The 17461-nt window shown below is 43.5% G+C and overlaps 1 protein-coding gene across 1 annotated transcript; it reads left to right on the plus strand.

The window, feature by feature from the left end:
• Positions 1-70: 70 nt before the first annotated feature.
• Positions 71-15846, plus strand: LOC137664290 (protein mono-ADP-ribosyltransferase PARP12-like). The gene is given in 13 exon segments (XM_068402184.1): positions 71-404; positions 1533-1668; positions 2737-3031; positions 4023-4121; positions 5341-5464; positions 8145-8340; positions 8936-9056; positions 10594-10690; positions 11708-11786; positions 13104-13151; positions 13153-13235; positions 13948-14099; positions 14500-15846. Coding segments are annotated over 13 exon segments (2028 nt in total). The 5' UTR covers positions 71-81; the 3' UTR covers positions 14775-15846.
• Positions 15847-17461: the final 1615 nt, after the last annotated feature.

The raw sequence follows: 17461 nt of genomic DNA on the forward strand, positions 1-17461 counted from the left end.
TGGAGCGTCCCGGGGCGGGGCTGCCCGCGGCCCGCCCGCCCGGCGCCGCTTCCGCCCGCGGAAGGCAGGAGCGCTGCCGCCATGGCGTTGGCAGCTGAAGCGCTCCAGGTGCTGTGCGCCAGCGGCGGCTGCCTGGAGCAGGACGAACTCCGGCGGCGGCTGCGGAGCCGACCCATGACGGAGAAGCTGGCGCTGGTGCTGGCGGACGCTCAGCGGTTCACGCTGGTGCGGCGGCCCGGCGAGGCGGCGGGGGCGGCGGGGGCGGCGGCAGAGGTGGTGGCGGTGGTGGCCACCAGCCCTGTGCGGCTGTGCCAGGAGCACGGCGCGGGCTGCGAGGGGAAGTGCGGGCGGCTGCACCTCTGCAAGTACCACCTGAAGGGGCTCTGCCGCAACCAGCAGGCGAGGTGAGGGGCGGGGGGCGGCCTGGAGCGCCTCCGTCGCCGCCTTTCCGCCCGGGGCTGCCGGCGGGGACACCCCCAACCCCCCCAGCGCTGCCTGGGCCGGGCAGGCGGGGCTGGGCCCGGCGGGGGGATGTTTGCCCCCGGGCTCGTGTGCTGCTCCTTGCCCCGGGCGCGGTTGCTGCCCGCGGAGCTCCCTTTCCCCTCGGCGGCCTCCCCTCCTGGCGGGGGCCGGGGTCTCGCCTGGCCTTGAGGGGCCGCGAAGCGAGGCCGCCTGTGTCCTGCGGCGGGCAGCGGGGCTGGGCGCTGCTGCGGGCTGCCCCGTTCCCGTGGGTAGTGCTCACCGAACGCGTGTGTGGGAAAGATGTAAGTGTTCTGGAGGTAAAAGCCTGTTACTTCCATGAGCCGCGGTGCCACCGGACGGGGCGGGGGCGGGGGGGGGTACTGCGACCGCTCTCGCCTCTCGGTGCGGGCGGCTGAGAGCTGCTCTGCCTGGGGGGCCTCGGCCTTGCGCTTGGTGTGCCCCGCGCAGTGGAAGGAGGCTTCGGTAAAGGCTTCGCTGCTCTTTCCGTGTCAGAAATGCTCCTTCCCCCCGCCCCTCCCCTTTTGTTTTCCCAGAGAGAGACACAAGCGGTTGTTTCACAGACTCTGGGTTGCAACATTTCCTTCCCCCAGCTCACCGCCCTGCTGCTGGCGCTCCCCCCCCGCAGGGCCCGTGCGAGGGTGAAAGCTTTGTGTGTGTCCCCCGCCCCGCACACGCTGCCGCACGCAGCAAACCTGAGCGCTTTGTGCTGCAGAGGTTGGGAATGTGCTTATCGGTGTGAGTGGGAGGGAGCGTGCCTTTGGCGTTCGGGTGTCTCCTCAAGCGTGGTTGTGAGCTGCAGGTCAAAAATGCCAATATTGGCAGACTACGCTAAGGCTATAATGGCTGTAAATCGGAAATAGCATGGCAATTATCCTCACTAATTGCGTAATCTGCTTAGCAAATAACATAATTACTTTATAAAGGAGGGCTACAGATTTTTGTGAAACTAGCTGATTTGGTGTGCTTTTTAAACTGTTTAATGTAGTTGGGGTAATAAAATAGCGCTAGTCTGTTACACTCATTTTGCACTTGGGCTTCTTGACTTGTAGGAAGGAATGCAGATTTGTTCACAACTTCTACTCAGACCACAATCTCCGTGTTCTAAAACAATATGGACTTGAGAATTTAAACAGGGATGAACTTTGCCAGCTGCTTCTTCAAAATGACCCTTCCCTCTTACCAGAGGTGAGTAGTACTGTGACAGCTTCTTAGCCTTGTATTTCAGTGAGCATCACAAAGTGGAGGAGGCTTGATCCTGGCTGGAGATGTTAGGTGTCAGTTTAGTTAGCATAATGCAAATCTAAAACTTTAAATGTGCATCCTCTGTTCTTGTCTGTGGTGGGTTGACCCTAGTTGGCAACTAAGCACTTCCACAGCCCCTCACTCACCCCCCTCTCCCCTGCCCCCAGCAGGACAGGTGAGAGAAAAGAAGAAGAACAGAAGTGACAAAACTTGTGGGTAGAGATAAAGGCAGTTTAGCAAGTAGAAGAAAGAGGGGAGAAAACAAGTGTTGCAAAGGAAGTTAGTCACCACCTCCTACAAGCAGACCTATGCCCAGCAAGTCTGAGCAACGGCCACCTTGTAAGAAGGACCCACCTCTCCCCCTCCCCTCCCCTTTTTACTAATTTTATAGCATTGACATTATATGGCATGGAATATCGGTTCGGGCTAGCTGTCCCAGCTGTGTCCTCTCTCAGCTTCTTGCCCACCCCTAGCCTACCTGGGGTAGGGGGGCCAGAGTGGAGAAAAAGTGAAGGCCTTGACACTGTGCAAGCACTGCTCAGCAGTAGCTGAAACACTGGTGTGTTATCAACACTGTTTTGGTCACAAATCCAAAACAGAGTGCCATACGGTCTGCTATGAAGAAAGTTAACTCCATCCCAGCCAGATCCAATACTTCTTGCCATCAGATTAGGTTCAAAAAAGTTCACTATTCCAAAACTAGAAAACCAAAGACTTCGGGTAGTGTCACAGTAAAATCCACCATCCTACATTTATGTGACTTGGAACAAAATCCCATCTGCTTGAGAATGTCTGTAAGATGGTTGTTGTCTGTTGAAAGATCTTTCTAGACATTAGCAGGGAAAAGGAAAAACTACCAAGTAATCATTTGGAAAACAAGAAGAAAGAAGAAACTTGTATAAGTTTTAAATGCAAATGGAAACACGTAGCTGTCAAAATTTAAAAAACATTAATTCAAACAGTCTATATGAGCACATTATACTTAAATTCTTTTTTTTTTCTCTACCCAAGGTCTGCTTGCATTATAACAAAGGTGATGGACCTTATGGATCTTGTACCTATAAAAAGATCTGCACCAAACTGCATGTTTGCCAGTACTTTTTGCAGGGACAGTGCAGATTCGGCAGCAGCTGCAAGCGATCCCATGACTTGTTAAAGTCAGAATGTTATGAAAAACTGGAGAAACAGGGAATGAGCTCAAACATTATTGAGAAACTGCCTTCCATTTATAGGAATATGTATGACATAAAAAATGGCAACAGGAACATGTATGACATAGAAGATGCCAAGCCTTCACCATGCAAAGGTAAATGATGTTATCTTTTGAAAACAGCAGAAGAGGAGTCACTATAGTGAATGTAACATTCTCACGGATGTCATTAAGAAAAAGAAAACTGAATTCACATCTTGATGTGTCTTTTAGGAGGGACCTTGCACCTATCTCATTGACAGATTTGTGTCTTGACAAGTGAAGTGGATTTCAAGGCATTATGAATTCGTGAGAATTAAAGTGCTTGGTGTTTATAAAAATCTTAAATTTGGGGTTAGAAAAGCATAACAGGAACTGGAAATAGGGATATCTGTATTTTTTTCTTGGTAAAAAAAGGTAAACAAGGGTAGGGAGCTGTTTCAGAATGGGGTGGTGTTTACTTGTGTGATTATAAACTACTTTATCCATTTTTTTCTTTAATATAGTGATTGTCTAGCACAAGAATTCACAGACAGCGCTATCCTAGTTACTTCTCAGAGATGTAATATTTTGTTTGTTCTTTTCTTTTGAAGTTCCTTAGAATTGTAAGTTAAGTATAATTTAGCAGGAAATAAAAAGATAACAGAATGGAAGATCCAAGTGTGTGTGTTCATCTCTGCTATTCTCCCTGCAGCTGGTTCTTCCCTTCTTTGTTGCCTTAGGTGTGCTTTAATTTTCAGAAGTATTGAATTTTGAGACTTAAGATTTTATAGCTGCCAATGGGAACAGCTATGTGGAATGCATGGTTAACTCAAGGCCATCTAGGAGTGTAAAGGCATTGGATTCTGTTCTTATTTTGTGGTGATTTCTAAAAACTGTATCTGAGGAATTTAGCAGTTACAGGGAAGCCAGGTTCAGAAAGGATGGATAAAGGGATAGGACTTTTGAGTATACAAGGTTATCATAGACTTCAGTGTTTTTCTGGAGCTGAATGCAGTTACGTAGTTATAAACACTGTTTTTAGGCATCTTCCCTACCTGTAGGTGCACTTTTAAGAACGCTTGTTGAAAAAAAGTGTATTAATAAGGCTTATAATTCCTCTCTCTAGAGAGAAAACACAGCTCTAGCCGAGAGTCCTCAACTACAAATGATGATGAATTGGAACAGATCTGTTTATATCATCTGTACAAAAGTTGTGGCTTTAAAGGTAGGTATGTGACTCTAGCAAGTCCAATCTGTTTTCCTTTGCTCGTAAAGAGGAAGTGAAAGCCATCTTTCACAGAAAGGGGAAACTTCAGAGCTTATGCTTATCTTTAGTTAAATCTCATTGTAGTCTTGCGTGCTGGTAGGAAAGTGTTTCACCTACCTGGTATACCAGACAAAGGAGCTGTTTTGTTTTACTCTGAAATTGTATAATATCCGCCTGTGTTGGAGATTGGCTACTCCACCTATGTTCATCTAAGGGATTGCTGAATGATAGGAGTCCTACTTCCAAATAGCTACAAAAGATACTCTGAATTCTACATTCTTGTTTCTTCCAGCACTCTTCTGTTCCATCTGAGCTGTCTCGCTTTCAAAATGTTCCAACTTGTCCAGGAAAAAGTCTGCTGTGCCAGGTTTCTTGTCTTTTTGTCATCCTTTTCCTTCTTGATGTTCTTGAGCTGTAGTAGCTCCCTGGTATACTTCACACCTTCTCATATGAACAGTGTGGTACAGTCTCCTTGACTGTCCTTGTAGTTAAGTTGCCGGTTGTTCTACTGTGAAAGCTAGCCTCAAGTTTATGCATATGTCTACTGGTGATGTGATCTTCACTCCTATTGAGGAGTGACTGCATACTGACTCTTTGAATGATTTCTGAGTAACACTTGTGATACCCGGGCCACTGCTATCACTACTCTTGTTCCTGGTGGGGCCTGGACCCTTAGAGACTTCTTAAAGTCTCTGAATGAGTTACCTGTTATCCTAAAACTAAGCACTGTTATGAGTTGTTTCTTTTTTCCCCTCAGAAGTATCACTTTGGGACTAAGTGGTTAAGCACAGGTATTTGAGTCTACACTGTTATTCTATATATGAAATAATAGCCTTGTATGAGCTTGTGATCTTGATTCATTGTAAATTTTTGTCTCTGAAACTGAGAAGACTGAATGGTCCTTCACCACTGAGGTCCTGCTAGCCATTTTGATGCACAAAGAAAATCTAGTACGTACAGAAACTGAACTTCTGCCTAAGCCAAAAAATTAAGTTTTGCTTGCTCACGCTGAAAAATTGAGAACTACTGCTTGTAATGATTCCATAGGTGAACACTTACCATAGCTATGCATTTGATACTTTCACCAGCTAGGTGTTAAGCCCTGAAATGTTGGAGTTTTTCTCATAGCCTGTAAAAATAATGCATCTCTTGCTTTTTTATTTTTAAACTTTTATAGATAAGTGTATCAGAACTCATTTTCACCTGCCATATAGATGGCAGTACTCTGATGGTAATACCTGGAAGGACTTGAAGAATATGGAAGAAATAGAAAAAGCATATTGTGACCCCCATAACACCAGGTATAAACTCTTACAAAATTTAATAATGTTTGGAGTTTGCTAAATTGAACCAGGCCCTTAGTGGCTATAAATTGCTACGATTCTATTGCAGTCATTACATGAGTAGCTTCATTCGATATTCTTCTACTGACCTTATGAGGAGAGGCTGAGGGAGCTGGGTCTCTTTAGCTTAGAGAAGAGGAGACTGAGGGGTGACCTCATTAATGTTTATAAATATGTAAAGGGCAAGTGTCATGAGGATGGAGCCAGGCTCTTCTCAGTGACATCCCTTGACAGGACAAGGGGCAATGGGTGCAAGCTGGAAGGTTCCACATAAATATGAGGAAGAACTTCTTTACGGTGAGAGTGACCGAACACTGGAACGGGCTGCCCAGAGAGGTTGTGGAGTCTCCTTCTCTGGAGACATTCAAAACCCGCCTGGACGCGTTCCTGTGTGATATGGTCTAGGTAATCCTGCTCCGGCAGGGGGATTGGACTAGATGATCTTTCGAGGTCCCTTCCAATCCCTAACATTCTGTGATTCTGTGATTCTGTGACCTCACTTTGCTGATCTACTGTTGTTGGAGATCTGATCCGTTGTGACTTATGCCTGGAATCTGTATAGGACCCTCTGGGTTACCGTACTAGGTTGGCTGGTGTCCTGGTTTTTGGCTGGGATAGAGCTAATTTTTCTTCTTAGTAGCTAGAATAGCGCGCTATGTTTTGGATTTGGTATGGGATTTGGTATGAGAAGAATGTTGATAATACACTGAAGTTTTTACTTGTTGCTAAGAAATCAAGGACTTTTCAACCTCCCGTGCTTTGCTAGTGTGTGGGTGCACACGAAGCTGCGGGGGGAGCATAGCCAGAGCAACAGGTCCAAATTGGCCAATGGAATATTCCATATCATGTAATGTCATGCTCAGTATATAGATGAGTGTTGGTCGGGAAGTGCGCTCTTGCTCTTCTCGTATTGCGGTTTTGGGATTTCTCTCCTCCGGGATTGCTAGCCAGGGTCGGGATGGGCATTGATCAGCGGGTGGTGAGCAGTTGCACTGTGCATCACTTGTTTGTATATTCTACTATTTTTATTATTATTTTATTATCATCATTATTATTATTTTATTTCAATTATTAAATTGTTTTTATCTCAACCCACGAGTATCTCTACCTTTCCGATTCTCTCCCCCATTCCCCAGGGGGCAGGGGGAGAGTGAGCGAGTGGCAGCATGGTATTTGGCTGCCTTCTGGGTTAAAACCACAACAGTCATTTTTGGAAACCTTTTTAAAACCACGACAGCTGGGATGAAGTTAACTTTCTTCATAGCAGCCCGTATAGTGCTGTGTTCTGGATTTTGTGATTTTAAAACAGTGCTGATAATGCACAAATGTTTTAGGTGTTGCTGAGCCGTGCTTTGCCCAGAGTCAAGGCTTTCTCTTTTTTCCCCACTCTGGCCTGTTCCTCTGCAGTGGGTAGGCTGGGGTGGGCAAGGGAGTGGGAGAAGATCAGCCGGGACAGCTGACCTGAACTGACCAAAGGGATCTCCCATACCGTATAACATCATGTTCAGCAATAAAACCTGGGGCAGAAGAAGAAGAAGGTTGGGTTTTTGGTTACCAAGGTGGCTGCTGTTTGGAGGCTATCTGGGCATAAACTAACTGGGGAGGGTGAGTGAGCGATTTGCTTTCCTTTATGTATTTGTTTGTTTGTTTATACACACCCCCTTCTTCACCTTTTGAACTGCATTTATATTGACCCACACCTTTTCTCGCTTTTGCCCTTCCTATTTTCAGCCCTCTGTAGTGCAGGGATGAGAGGGGGAGTGAGCGAGCAGCTGTGTGTGGGTACTTGGTTGCTGGCCAGGGTCAATCTACCACAGTTATTTTATATGACTGACCTGTAGACTCTAGTATTCTTTGCTGTGAAAAAATGTATAAATACTTCCTACTGCTGCTACATTAGGAGGTCTTAAGCCTCACTAAGAATGGCTGGAAAACTGCAGAGAATGGTGATGTTATCACAAGTACTTGTGGGAATCTGTCTTTAGTTAGAGCTTGTCAATACACAGCTTGACCCCATGATTAGACGTAACCTTCTCTTTCATCTTTTGAGCTGGAGGATGGAAAGGTAGCATGAGATTTGCCCCTCCCGCCCCCTTTTCCCCCAGTCCATATTGTGGAACTGATAGAATACCTTGTGTACCTGGAAAGAGAGATACTCTTGGATGCAGAGAGCATTAAGAATGTGGAAATACTTTTAAGAGTTTGGAGCTGGTTATGTAGCACGAAGAGGATATTGGAAGGGCTCATACCAGTATGCTGTGTTCCCATGCTGGAGAATTTACCTAGCCTTCTTACGTTAGAGGCTCTTTGAAGCCATGCTTAAGTTATGACAGCATTCTGTTTAGACTATAGTTGGTTAGCAAGAAGGCAGTGTTCATTTGCACTGTTTCTCTTCTTGTGTAACTCACTGACGAGTTGATAATCGTTACAGCTCATGGAACCAATGTGAGCCGTAATACTGTAATGCAAAATATGTACAAACACGAGACAGAGCTGAGATTGTTGTGGAAACTGCAGGTTTGTGTTCTGCTTTTGAGTGACATTGACTTAATTTGCAAACTTGTGGTGAGCTTCTGAACCTATGTGTAAAGCTTCACGAACAGTTCTGATTTTTTTTTTTTCTCCTTTTTTTTCATAGATCTGGTAACGGTGTTACTGAAAGTGGCTCTGTCTGGCCATGTATCTGTTTTCTGAATATGTGCTGTGGGTTTGCAAAGGTTAGACGTCTTTCTACAGCCTCCTCTGTGACCAAACCCCCTCACTTCATTCTTACAACAGAATGGATCTGGTACTGGAAAGATGAATATGGCCAGTGGCGGGAGTATGGAAAAAAAGTAAGTGTGGAGAAATGGGGAGGCCCTCAACTCTGGTTAAAAGTGCGGAACTACTGAAAAAGTGGCGCAGTGTTTATATCCTCCTCCTGTTTTGTCACCCTCTCCCTCCCTCGCTCATACTGTACAGATGGACTTTAGAGGCCTAATGGGGTCTTTTCCTTGTGAATTTGATTGGCTCAGGTAGTAGAGTGCTCACTGGTGAGTCAGAAATATTATTGACAGATAATTCTTCAGTGAGTCATGTCAGATAGGATCCCATGAATACATTCTTTTCATTGCTCCTGACTAAAACTTCCTTTCCCAAGGTTCCAGTAGTACTCTCTGCATCATGGCTGAGGTCTAGTTGGGGAATGTGCAGTCTCAATAGTAGTGTTCACAGCATGCACCTGGCACTGTAAGTTTAGGCTTCATAACACTGCTTGGTTTGTTTTAGGGGTAGTTTCAACTGCTTAATATATAGCTTTTGCCTGATAGCTACTATCATGCCCAAAAGCTGATACCGACTGCAGCCACCATACCATATGACAGTTGTTGGTTTTTAAACTTGCTTCAGACCAAGAAAATCTTTTTTTTTTGTCTGGTTTTGGCCTGACAGGATGATGATTATGCAGCTTCCACTGTTTCCAGTGATGACCTGGAGAAAGCTTATATAGCCAAAGGTTCTCCAACACTGAACTTCAAAGCTGGAAGACATGAGTATGAACTCAATTTTGGAAGTAGGTTCCATTTGCCTTTTTTTTTTCTTTTTTTTTTTTATTTTGTCCCTCCCTTCCTCCCTCCCAGGTCTTTTGTGGTTTTAAACTACATTACTATAGGAGATAAGAGATAAAAATTTGAGCTTTGAACTGCAATGCTTACAGCGACAGAGCTTCTATCAAAGTTCTCAGGGTAACAGCTGTTCACATAAGTAAAGTGGCATTCCTATTCCTCCAGACTTTTTATTTTTGAGAAGTTCTTGTGCTAGGTTTCAAAATGTCTGCCAGCGAATCCCAAGCGTGACATTGCCATTGATGCCAGCACCAACACAAATGGTGAGAAACTTCTGGAAGACTTGGCAAGCCAGCTTCTGGTCTCCTTTAATCACTGGCTTGCAGAAAAATGAATACTTGGGCAAGGTGTAGGGTCCAGACAATCCTTAGCATTGCAAGATTTATGTAGCTATTTTCTTTTCATAGCTCTGCCTGTCTGGAAAGGCTGAGGAAATACCTTGACTATGTAGAATAGGAAGATGTGTTTCCCAAGAGTTCAGGAAATTTAAGCCACTTGTGATGGCACTGTCTTCTCTGAGCTGTTGCCTTTCCAGGTATCCTTTCAAAAATCATGGGGGACAGCAGTGGTGGGAATCAGCCTGCCTAGACTGTCATTTTGGTGTAGTTGCCTTGGGTCCAACTCTCCATTACGTCTCATTCTGTATGGAAAAAAACCAAGCAGAAAGGGCATGTGATATGTTGTTTCTGGTTCAATTGAAAGCAATGTCGTAATCTCTATAGGCTGGGGAAACTTGTCTGGCTTAGAAGGGAAAACTGCATAGTGAATCGATCCCCTTTCTAAGGTTTGGGCTCTTTTAGTAACTTACGCAAACATACACAATGTAGATGTCTTCCAAAGCTTAGTTTCTAGGCTTGGTGGTGCCAAGAGGTTTCTTTTGTTTGTTTTCTTCCCATGTATCTCTCTCAGAAGGTGAGGCCTCATTCTCCTGGCTGCTACTGACTCAGTTGCTAGTATGATGCGGCAGTAGCTACAGAGGTTCCAAGATAATGCCCTTAAAATTGAGGTTGCTGTGTCTTGTTTCTGTTGGTGGTAAAAATGAGTGGCTGGTGATAGCTGTTAGGTTGTGTTTATAGTGTTTGAAATCTGCAAACACATGTAGGAAAACAGTATCTTGATTGCAACTTGAGAAGGAGGGGATGCAATCTGTGGAGCAAAAGTAAACACTTATTTTACAGTGATCCTTCCTGGTTAAATGTGGCTGGTGGAACAGTGAAGGGAAAATAGCTACCAGTGTCTATCATTCCTTCTAAAGTTAAGAGCAAAACTGAAACTGAAATCCTTCTCACTGATTTATACAGACAGACCGTGGGTTCCGCATCCTGTTCTGACTTCCCTTCATGTAGAAAGAAAAAAAGCTCAGTGCATTTTTGCCAACATTTTTGACAAAACAACTTAGTGTCAAGTTTTGCTGCAGTGTGAGGGCTTTCTAAAACATCTTCCTCATTGTTCAGGGTTTTGTTGTTTTTTGTTTTTTTTTCCCAGCCATGGTTCAGAAAAACCTCCGCTACACAACAGAGAGAGAGGTTTGCAGAAGACCTAAATTTGTCTCTCAGACTGAGGTAGAAAAGACAAGAGCAAGGTAAACTGCAACTGCTTGTTCTGAGGAGATGGATTTAGTGCACTGTGAATGCAGTGTCTTCCAAAGGTGTAAATAAGATGAAGGAGTAGCTGTTAGGTCAATTGTAAAAGAAATTGAGAGGGGAAGGGACATACCTTTCCTACAACAATGTCTAGCCAGGGCAGTATTGCAGCCTGGCCAACAGTTTGCAAGCAACTCGGGAGCCTCGGGGGTGAAGGAAGTTTGGGCTTGGCCACAGAAAGTGTGGAAGCATAGAAAATAGTTCAACATGTAGTAATGTTGTAGGGAGGTGCTCATTACAGGGAACTATCTTATTAGAGCAGCTGATACAGATGGAAGCAATAAGGTGTATGCATACTAGCCCTTTCTGACATCTGAAATCAGTAATTTTCAAAGCTAAGTACAAGTTTAGAAACAATTCTTTTGAGAACAACCAGACAATCTGAGAGGAAATTGGTAGTTGTTACAGGTGGAGCAAAAAGTGGGGATCTGCAAAGGGAAAAGTTGTATATAATTGCATGTAACAGGCCAACCGGTTTTTACACATTCCTTTGCAGCACACAGTGCTTGCTTAACAACACAAAAAAGAGCAGCTAAACACAATAATTAAAATTGGAGTGAATTAGAGGGGAGGGCTGTATCTACCCTGTTTTCTGTCATACTGATATGATACTGAATGCAATTTTTATTTATCTAATCTACTCCAGCGTGGCAGAGCTTTCACATGTACATTCAACTCTTTGCAACTAAGAGAACTACTTTCATGTTTAGTTCAGTGTATATCTAATTTTTTTTACTCATTTGGCATCTTGCTTCCTGCCATAAATCTTGACATGATAATTTAGAACAAATATTTTAATGTACAGAACTGAAAAGACAATTTTGAAATCTTTCTGAATATGCTCAGTTGCCTATATTCTCTCTAAACTTGGCAAAAATGTTTAGTATCATATGTGCATAAAATGTAGGGATTTGTTTTGTTTTAATTACTTATTTGTAATGTATTGTAATGTACAGGGGCTTTAAAAATACAGAAGAGTTTAAGGGCATTCCATCTCACTGGGACAAATCTGCCCTGCCTGAACTGGGATTCAAGGTTTGGAGCTTTTTGTTTATTCTGTCCATCAGTTTTGTTGCGTACAGGTTTGTTACATGACAAGTTCAGTGTTTCTTGTGCCTTTGTAGAGGACTGTTTCTTACGTAATGTAATGCAGGTATATTTGAGCCTGATATCACACTGGGCAGACCTAGAGGTGACACCACACCCAAATTGAAACTAACAAATGGTGGCAGTATAACCATGGCAACATTGACTGTCACTGCTATTATTTATCCCTTTCCTTGGCAAATTTGCCTGAAGCTTATGCTGTATTAGCAAGACTGTTACTGGTGCCCAAGATACGTAGCTTTGAAGTTCAACATGTACTGAAGCGTCAGAGATAAATTGTGTCTCTAAACTTCAGGGTAGCCATTCTCTGAGCTGTGTGTGAATAGACTGTTGTACATCTATGGGGCGTTGCTGAAATCGGCAGAGTTCAGGCTGGGATCATTTATTAAAATGTACCATAACTGCAGTGGAGTGAACTTGTTTACCTTTGTAACACACCCAGTTAATATCTGCACAGTTTACCTTTGCTGACTTCCTGCTTGCCTCCACCACCGCCTCTGTCAACTCTAGTAACTATACCTACAGGGAAGATATTCTTATATGAAGCTTGAAAATTACTAACTTGCAAAATGCAAATCCTCAAGAAATTGTTGGTAAAAAAAAAAAAAAAAAGGGAAGGCTAACGTTGACATTCTTGATGTTCCGAGGGAAAACATGCAAGTAGAAAACTTTGCTTGCTTTCAGGACTGTCGTGTAAGGAACTGATTTTTGGCAGTGTGCCCCTACTGTTCCCTAAAATGGTTGATTGAATAAAGGCTTTTCAATTTATTTAAAAACATCACAGGCAGTGCAGTTTGTGTTCACTGGCTGTAGGGAGTATAGAGATTAAAAAGCATGGGTATAGAGGTACTCTGATTTGCTGCAACATAAATTCTCCATTCTTTTTTTATTTATGTGCTCATTTCTTCTATGTATTTAGGTGCTGTTTGATATATGCCTGCAAATATATCTTGGCCCAAATACTAAAAGGGGCTGGGTGGCTGCACAAAAGCATGCAGCTCCTTTAATGCTCTGTGAGAGAGCAACCTGTGTGTTCTAAACCTACAGGGTTAATGTTCCCTAGGTAAGAGCTCACTCTTAGAGAGCGGGGATCTCTAATTTGCCTTTTTTTCCAAGAGTATTTTTGCTGCTTGTCCCTCTGCTTCACAAACAAGACTTTAAAGATCTGAGTAGTGCACTGGGTAGGGCGGCTTTGTTATGATTTTAGTAAAAGATGAAAGTAGCTTTTTAATCTTTTCCTTACAGCTGATTGAGCTTGACAGTTCTTCTGAAGAATACAAGAAAGTCAAGGTGGACTTTCAAACGCACAATGCCCAAAACAGTTATTAAAAGGATTCGTAGAGTTGCAGAACCATCTCTCTGGGTATTGTATCAATGGTATGTGTAAAATACTGCTCTGGTATGTGTGCATGAAGTTTGTTGCTTCTGCAGTTAGCTGTATGCTAAAGATAGACAAAGGCATTCCTGAAATGCAGCTGCATTTAAGAATCTGCTTCCACTCCCCCACTGAATACCTAGCCAGGAACAACGTTGTAGATAAAGAGGTACCGACAAAAACCAAAAACCGTCAAGACATAGAGGTTGAAATAGTCCACATGAACTCTGTGGGAGGAATCCTTGCTCCTGAGTAAGTGGCTCAGACTTCTGCCAGGCCTGTGTCCAGGACAGCTGCCTTCCTGGAAAGCCTTGAAGCAGATAATCAGTCACGTCTGGCATAAACACTGGTTTATAGCTGGTCAAAACTGAAACAGCCTTCAAAACTAAATGCAAAGCTCACTGAGGGAAAGCCTTAACGTGAACTCCTGTGTTTAGAAAAAAAAAAAAATGCTAAAATTCCTCCCCCTCTCCCAATAGGCAGTGAATGAAACAAAACATTTTTATTATTAAATATCTGGAGGCATTTGTGTATAATGAAAGCATGTTTGTACGCAGCTGGACTGCAAGATACCCTGTATGCCCAAAGTTTAGGCCTTAACATAAGGATTTTCAGAATGTACTCTTTGTGTAAAAGGCTCTGAGTGCTAGCATGGCTGCAACCTGTCTGGGTACAGCCACCGTGGAACTGCAAAGATACTGCTTCTTATTGCAGGCAGAAGGAACAAATGCAGAAGTGCAATGGTGGAAAGGCTGCGGATGAGCGATTTTTATTCCATGGGACCAGTAAAAAATACATTGATGCCATCTGTCAGCAAAACTTTGACTGGAGAATCTGTGGCCTTCATGGGACAGTCTACGGCAAAGGTGGTTTTTCAGCTCTTCCATTAACCCTAGACTTGCTAAAAATTTCTCAGTAGTTACTGCAGAGGTATAAAGTTAGAAAGAGGGCACTCAGCCAATCTAGGGCTTATCTCTGTGATGATGTGGACATCTAAGGTCAGGAGGAAATCTTTTTGAGGAATATGATAACATTTAAAACATTACTTATGTGGATTTTTAATCTGTGTGCTGTGAAAAATAAAAGTGTAGGTAATACGTAGTGGTCATTTTCACTAACAAGAACATACAGGACAAGTGAATGCTTTGGAAAGGCCATTCATGAACTGCTTAATGGATTTGCTTGGGAATTCGCTTTCACACTGTATCACTTCATTCCATGCAATTTTGGTGTCTTATTGACTCTGCCTTGGTGTCTCTTCTGCAGGAAGCTATTTTGCAAGGGATGCATCTTATTCTCACAACTACTGCAGGGAAGACTCATTCCTCAAGACCATGTTTCTGGCACGGGTGCTGGTGGGGGAGTTCACTCGTGGTGATTCTTCTTATGTTCGGCCTCCCTTGAAGGACAACCAAAACTTCTATGACAGTTGTGTGAATAGCTTTTCAAACCCTTCTATATTTGTCATCTTTGAGAAGCAGCAGATTTATCCAGAGTATCTCATAGAATACATTGACCACCCATTGCCAAAAATGTTATAGCAGCAAAACCTGTTTAGCTGGTATAACCATTTTTTTTAGTATTGGCTTAAGAGAGAAAAAGTGATTTTTAGAAGTTGTGTAATTGGGTAGGTGAGTGTTGAGAAACATTTATTCTCTGTCCTTTCTGTGAAGTACAAAAAAAGGGGTAAAAAGACACAAAGTATGTCTTAGAATTCATAAAATCCTGTGTCTGTCTGCTATTTTGGAGTTATAAAACTGGAAAGTTTTAGAAATTTATTAGATTAATTCACTGGTGGTTATAACATAAGCATTGGCTATGACTGCTAAGTTTAAACAATATTTAGTTATCATTGTTTCAGGATAGATCTTTACACGTGCTCATTGGTCAGAGGCTGTCTCCTGCCTATTTATCTTTTAAATCAAACTGATAAAACCTGCGTTTTTAAATAATCTGTCTCTAACAGTAGACATTCAAGTGTTTGCAAATGAGAGTGTACAATTGGCGCTTAACTCATTGCATAAATTCTTAGCATCGCTGTTTTTTGTCCCTACTTAATCTTCACCAAAAAAAGAATCAAAAATTAAACTTGCTTGTTGAAAAGGAACGGAGACTTATTTTCACTTGTTAATTTTCTCATTTAAAACAAGTACCAAAAACATGAAGCATAGCAAGATATCCTGGTTTCAGCTAGGATAGAGTTCAGTTTTCTTTCTAGTATCTGTTATAGTACCGTGCTTTGGATTTAGGATGAGAATAATGTTGATAACACACTGATGTTTTGGTTGTTGCTAAGTGCCAAGTCAAGGACTTTTCAGCTTCTCATGCCTTGCCAGTGACAAGGCTGGAGGTGCGCAAGAAGCTGAGAGAGGGCATAGCTGGGACAGCGGACCCAAACTGTCCAGAGGGATATTCCGTACCACATGACATCATACTCAGCATGTAAACGGGGGAGTTGGCCGGGGGCAGCGATCAGTGCTTGAGAATGGGCTGGGCATCAGTCAGCGGGTGGTGAGCAATTGCATTGTGCATCACAGGTTTTGTATAATCTTTTATTATTATTATCATTATTTTTTATTTCTTTTCTGTCCTATTAAACTGTCTTTATATCAACCCACAAGTTTTACTACTTTTTTTTCCAATTCTGTTCCCCATCCCACTGCACGGGGGAGGAGTGTGTGAGCAGCTGTGTGGTGCTTGATGGCCGGCTGGGGTTAAACCACAGTAGTCCTTTTTGGTGCCCAACGTGGGGCTCGAAGGATTGAGGTAACGACAGATCTGACCAGAGTGTGTTAAAAACAAATTTGTTATGAAGTGTTCATTATATTAGTTTGAGTCGCTGGTCACAATGTTGATTTATTTGTTCTCAGAGTTGTTGCGCTCATTCTGAGTTGTGTTATGTAACACCTTACTTGCCGTATATACTCCCTTTGGTGCTGTTTATCACTCCTGGGAGTTGGATTAAGGTTATTGCTTTGCTGTACTGTGTAGCACTGGCTTATGATATGATAAAATTTTTGGTTGTGAGACTAATGTGGTATTTGTACTCAGCATTGCTGTCATCTCTGTACTTCAGGAGCCATCTCTCGGAAGCTATTGATAATTACCTTTACTCTTCAGAGCCAATCTATGGGAGAGCCACCTTCCTTCACCTTCCCCTTTTCCTCCAGGCTAATTAAAATAGCTTTTGAAAATTTTGAATATCCTTGGGATGTTCACACCAGCATGTTTCCATTACTATGTCTCCTGAATGTGTTTCAGGTCTTGTTTATGGTTAAACAACTATTTAAGAATACCACCCAGAGATCAGCCCCAAGGTTGGATAGTTAGGAGGGGCAGGGTGTGTGGGATAGAAGGGGCAAGTACCTAGGACGGTGGTCACCTCCAATATTTTGGAACTTCACCCCTGAACAAGTGGAGAATCCTGAAAAACTAGTAAAATATTTGGAAAAAGTATGCTGTCACCCTGGCAGTTCCAAGGAGACACAAATCGCTGCAATGTGCTGGGGCCTGGCCCATGCCTTCCGAGCCCTGTTCAATGCTATTCAGTACCCTTAAGAGGAAGAGAAGGTCTCTGGATCTGAAGACAAGGTGACAGGTACTGTGGCTACTCAAACACCCACACGCACTGCAGCTGAACCAGAGAACCAACTGTGCTGGTATCAGTCGCCCCTATACACAAGAAGAAATATTGGAAGTGAAAGTCAGCCCATTTAGTAGGGGATGAAGCAGCTTCTTCCAAGAGGGAGCAGGAGGAGGAAGTGGACGAGGCAGACTAGTCCAAAGCAGGGCCGTCATGAGAACAGGAGGAGGAAGAGGAAGAACTCATAAATGAGGTGGTAACCACCTGATCCCTATCCCTGAGTGAGCTGTGAGATAGGTAAAAATATTTTGGCCATCATCCAGGTGAGCACATTGTCACCTGGCTGCTCCAGTGCTGAGATAATGGGGCCAGTAGCCTGGAATTAGAGGGTAAGGAAGCCAAGCAGCTGGGATCCCTTTCTAGGGAAGGGAGCATTGACAAAGCAATTAGAAAAGGGGCACAAGTCCTCAGCCTCTGGAGGTGACTCCTGTCAGGCGTGAAGGAAAGGTATCCCTTCAAGGAAGATGTTATATGTCACCCAGGCAAGCAGACCCCCATGGAGAGAGGTGTCCAGTACCTGAGGGAATTAGCCTTGCTGGAGGTGATTTATGATGGCCTGGACAACAAGCAGTTATCCAGAGATCC

This window comes from Nyctibius grandis, chromosome 5 (genome assembly GCF_013368605.1).
Source record: "Nyctibius grandis isolate bNycGra1 chromosome 5, bNycGra1.pri, whole genome shotgun sequence".
Taxonomy (NCBI): Eukaryota; Metazoa; Chordata; class Aves; order Nyctibiiformes; family Nyctibiidae; genus Nyctibius; species Nyctibius grandis.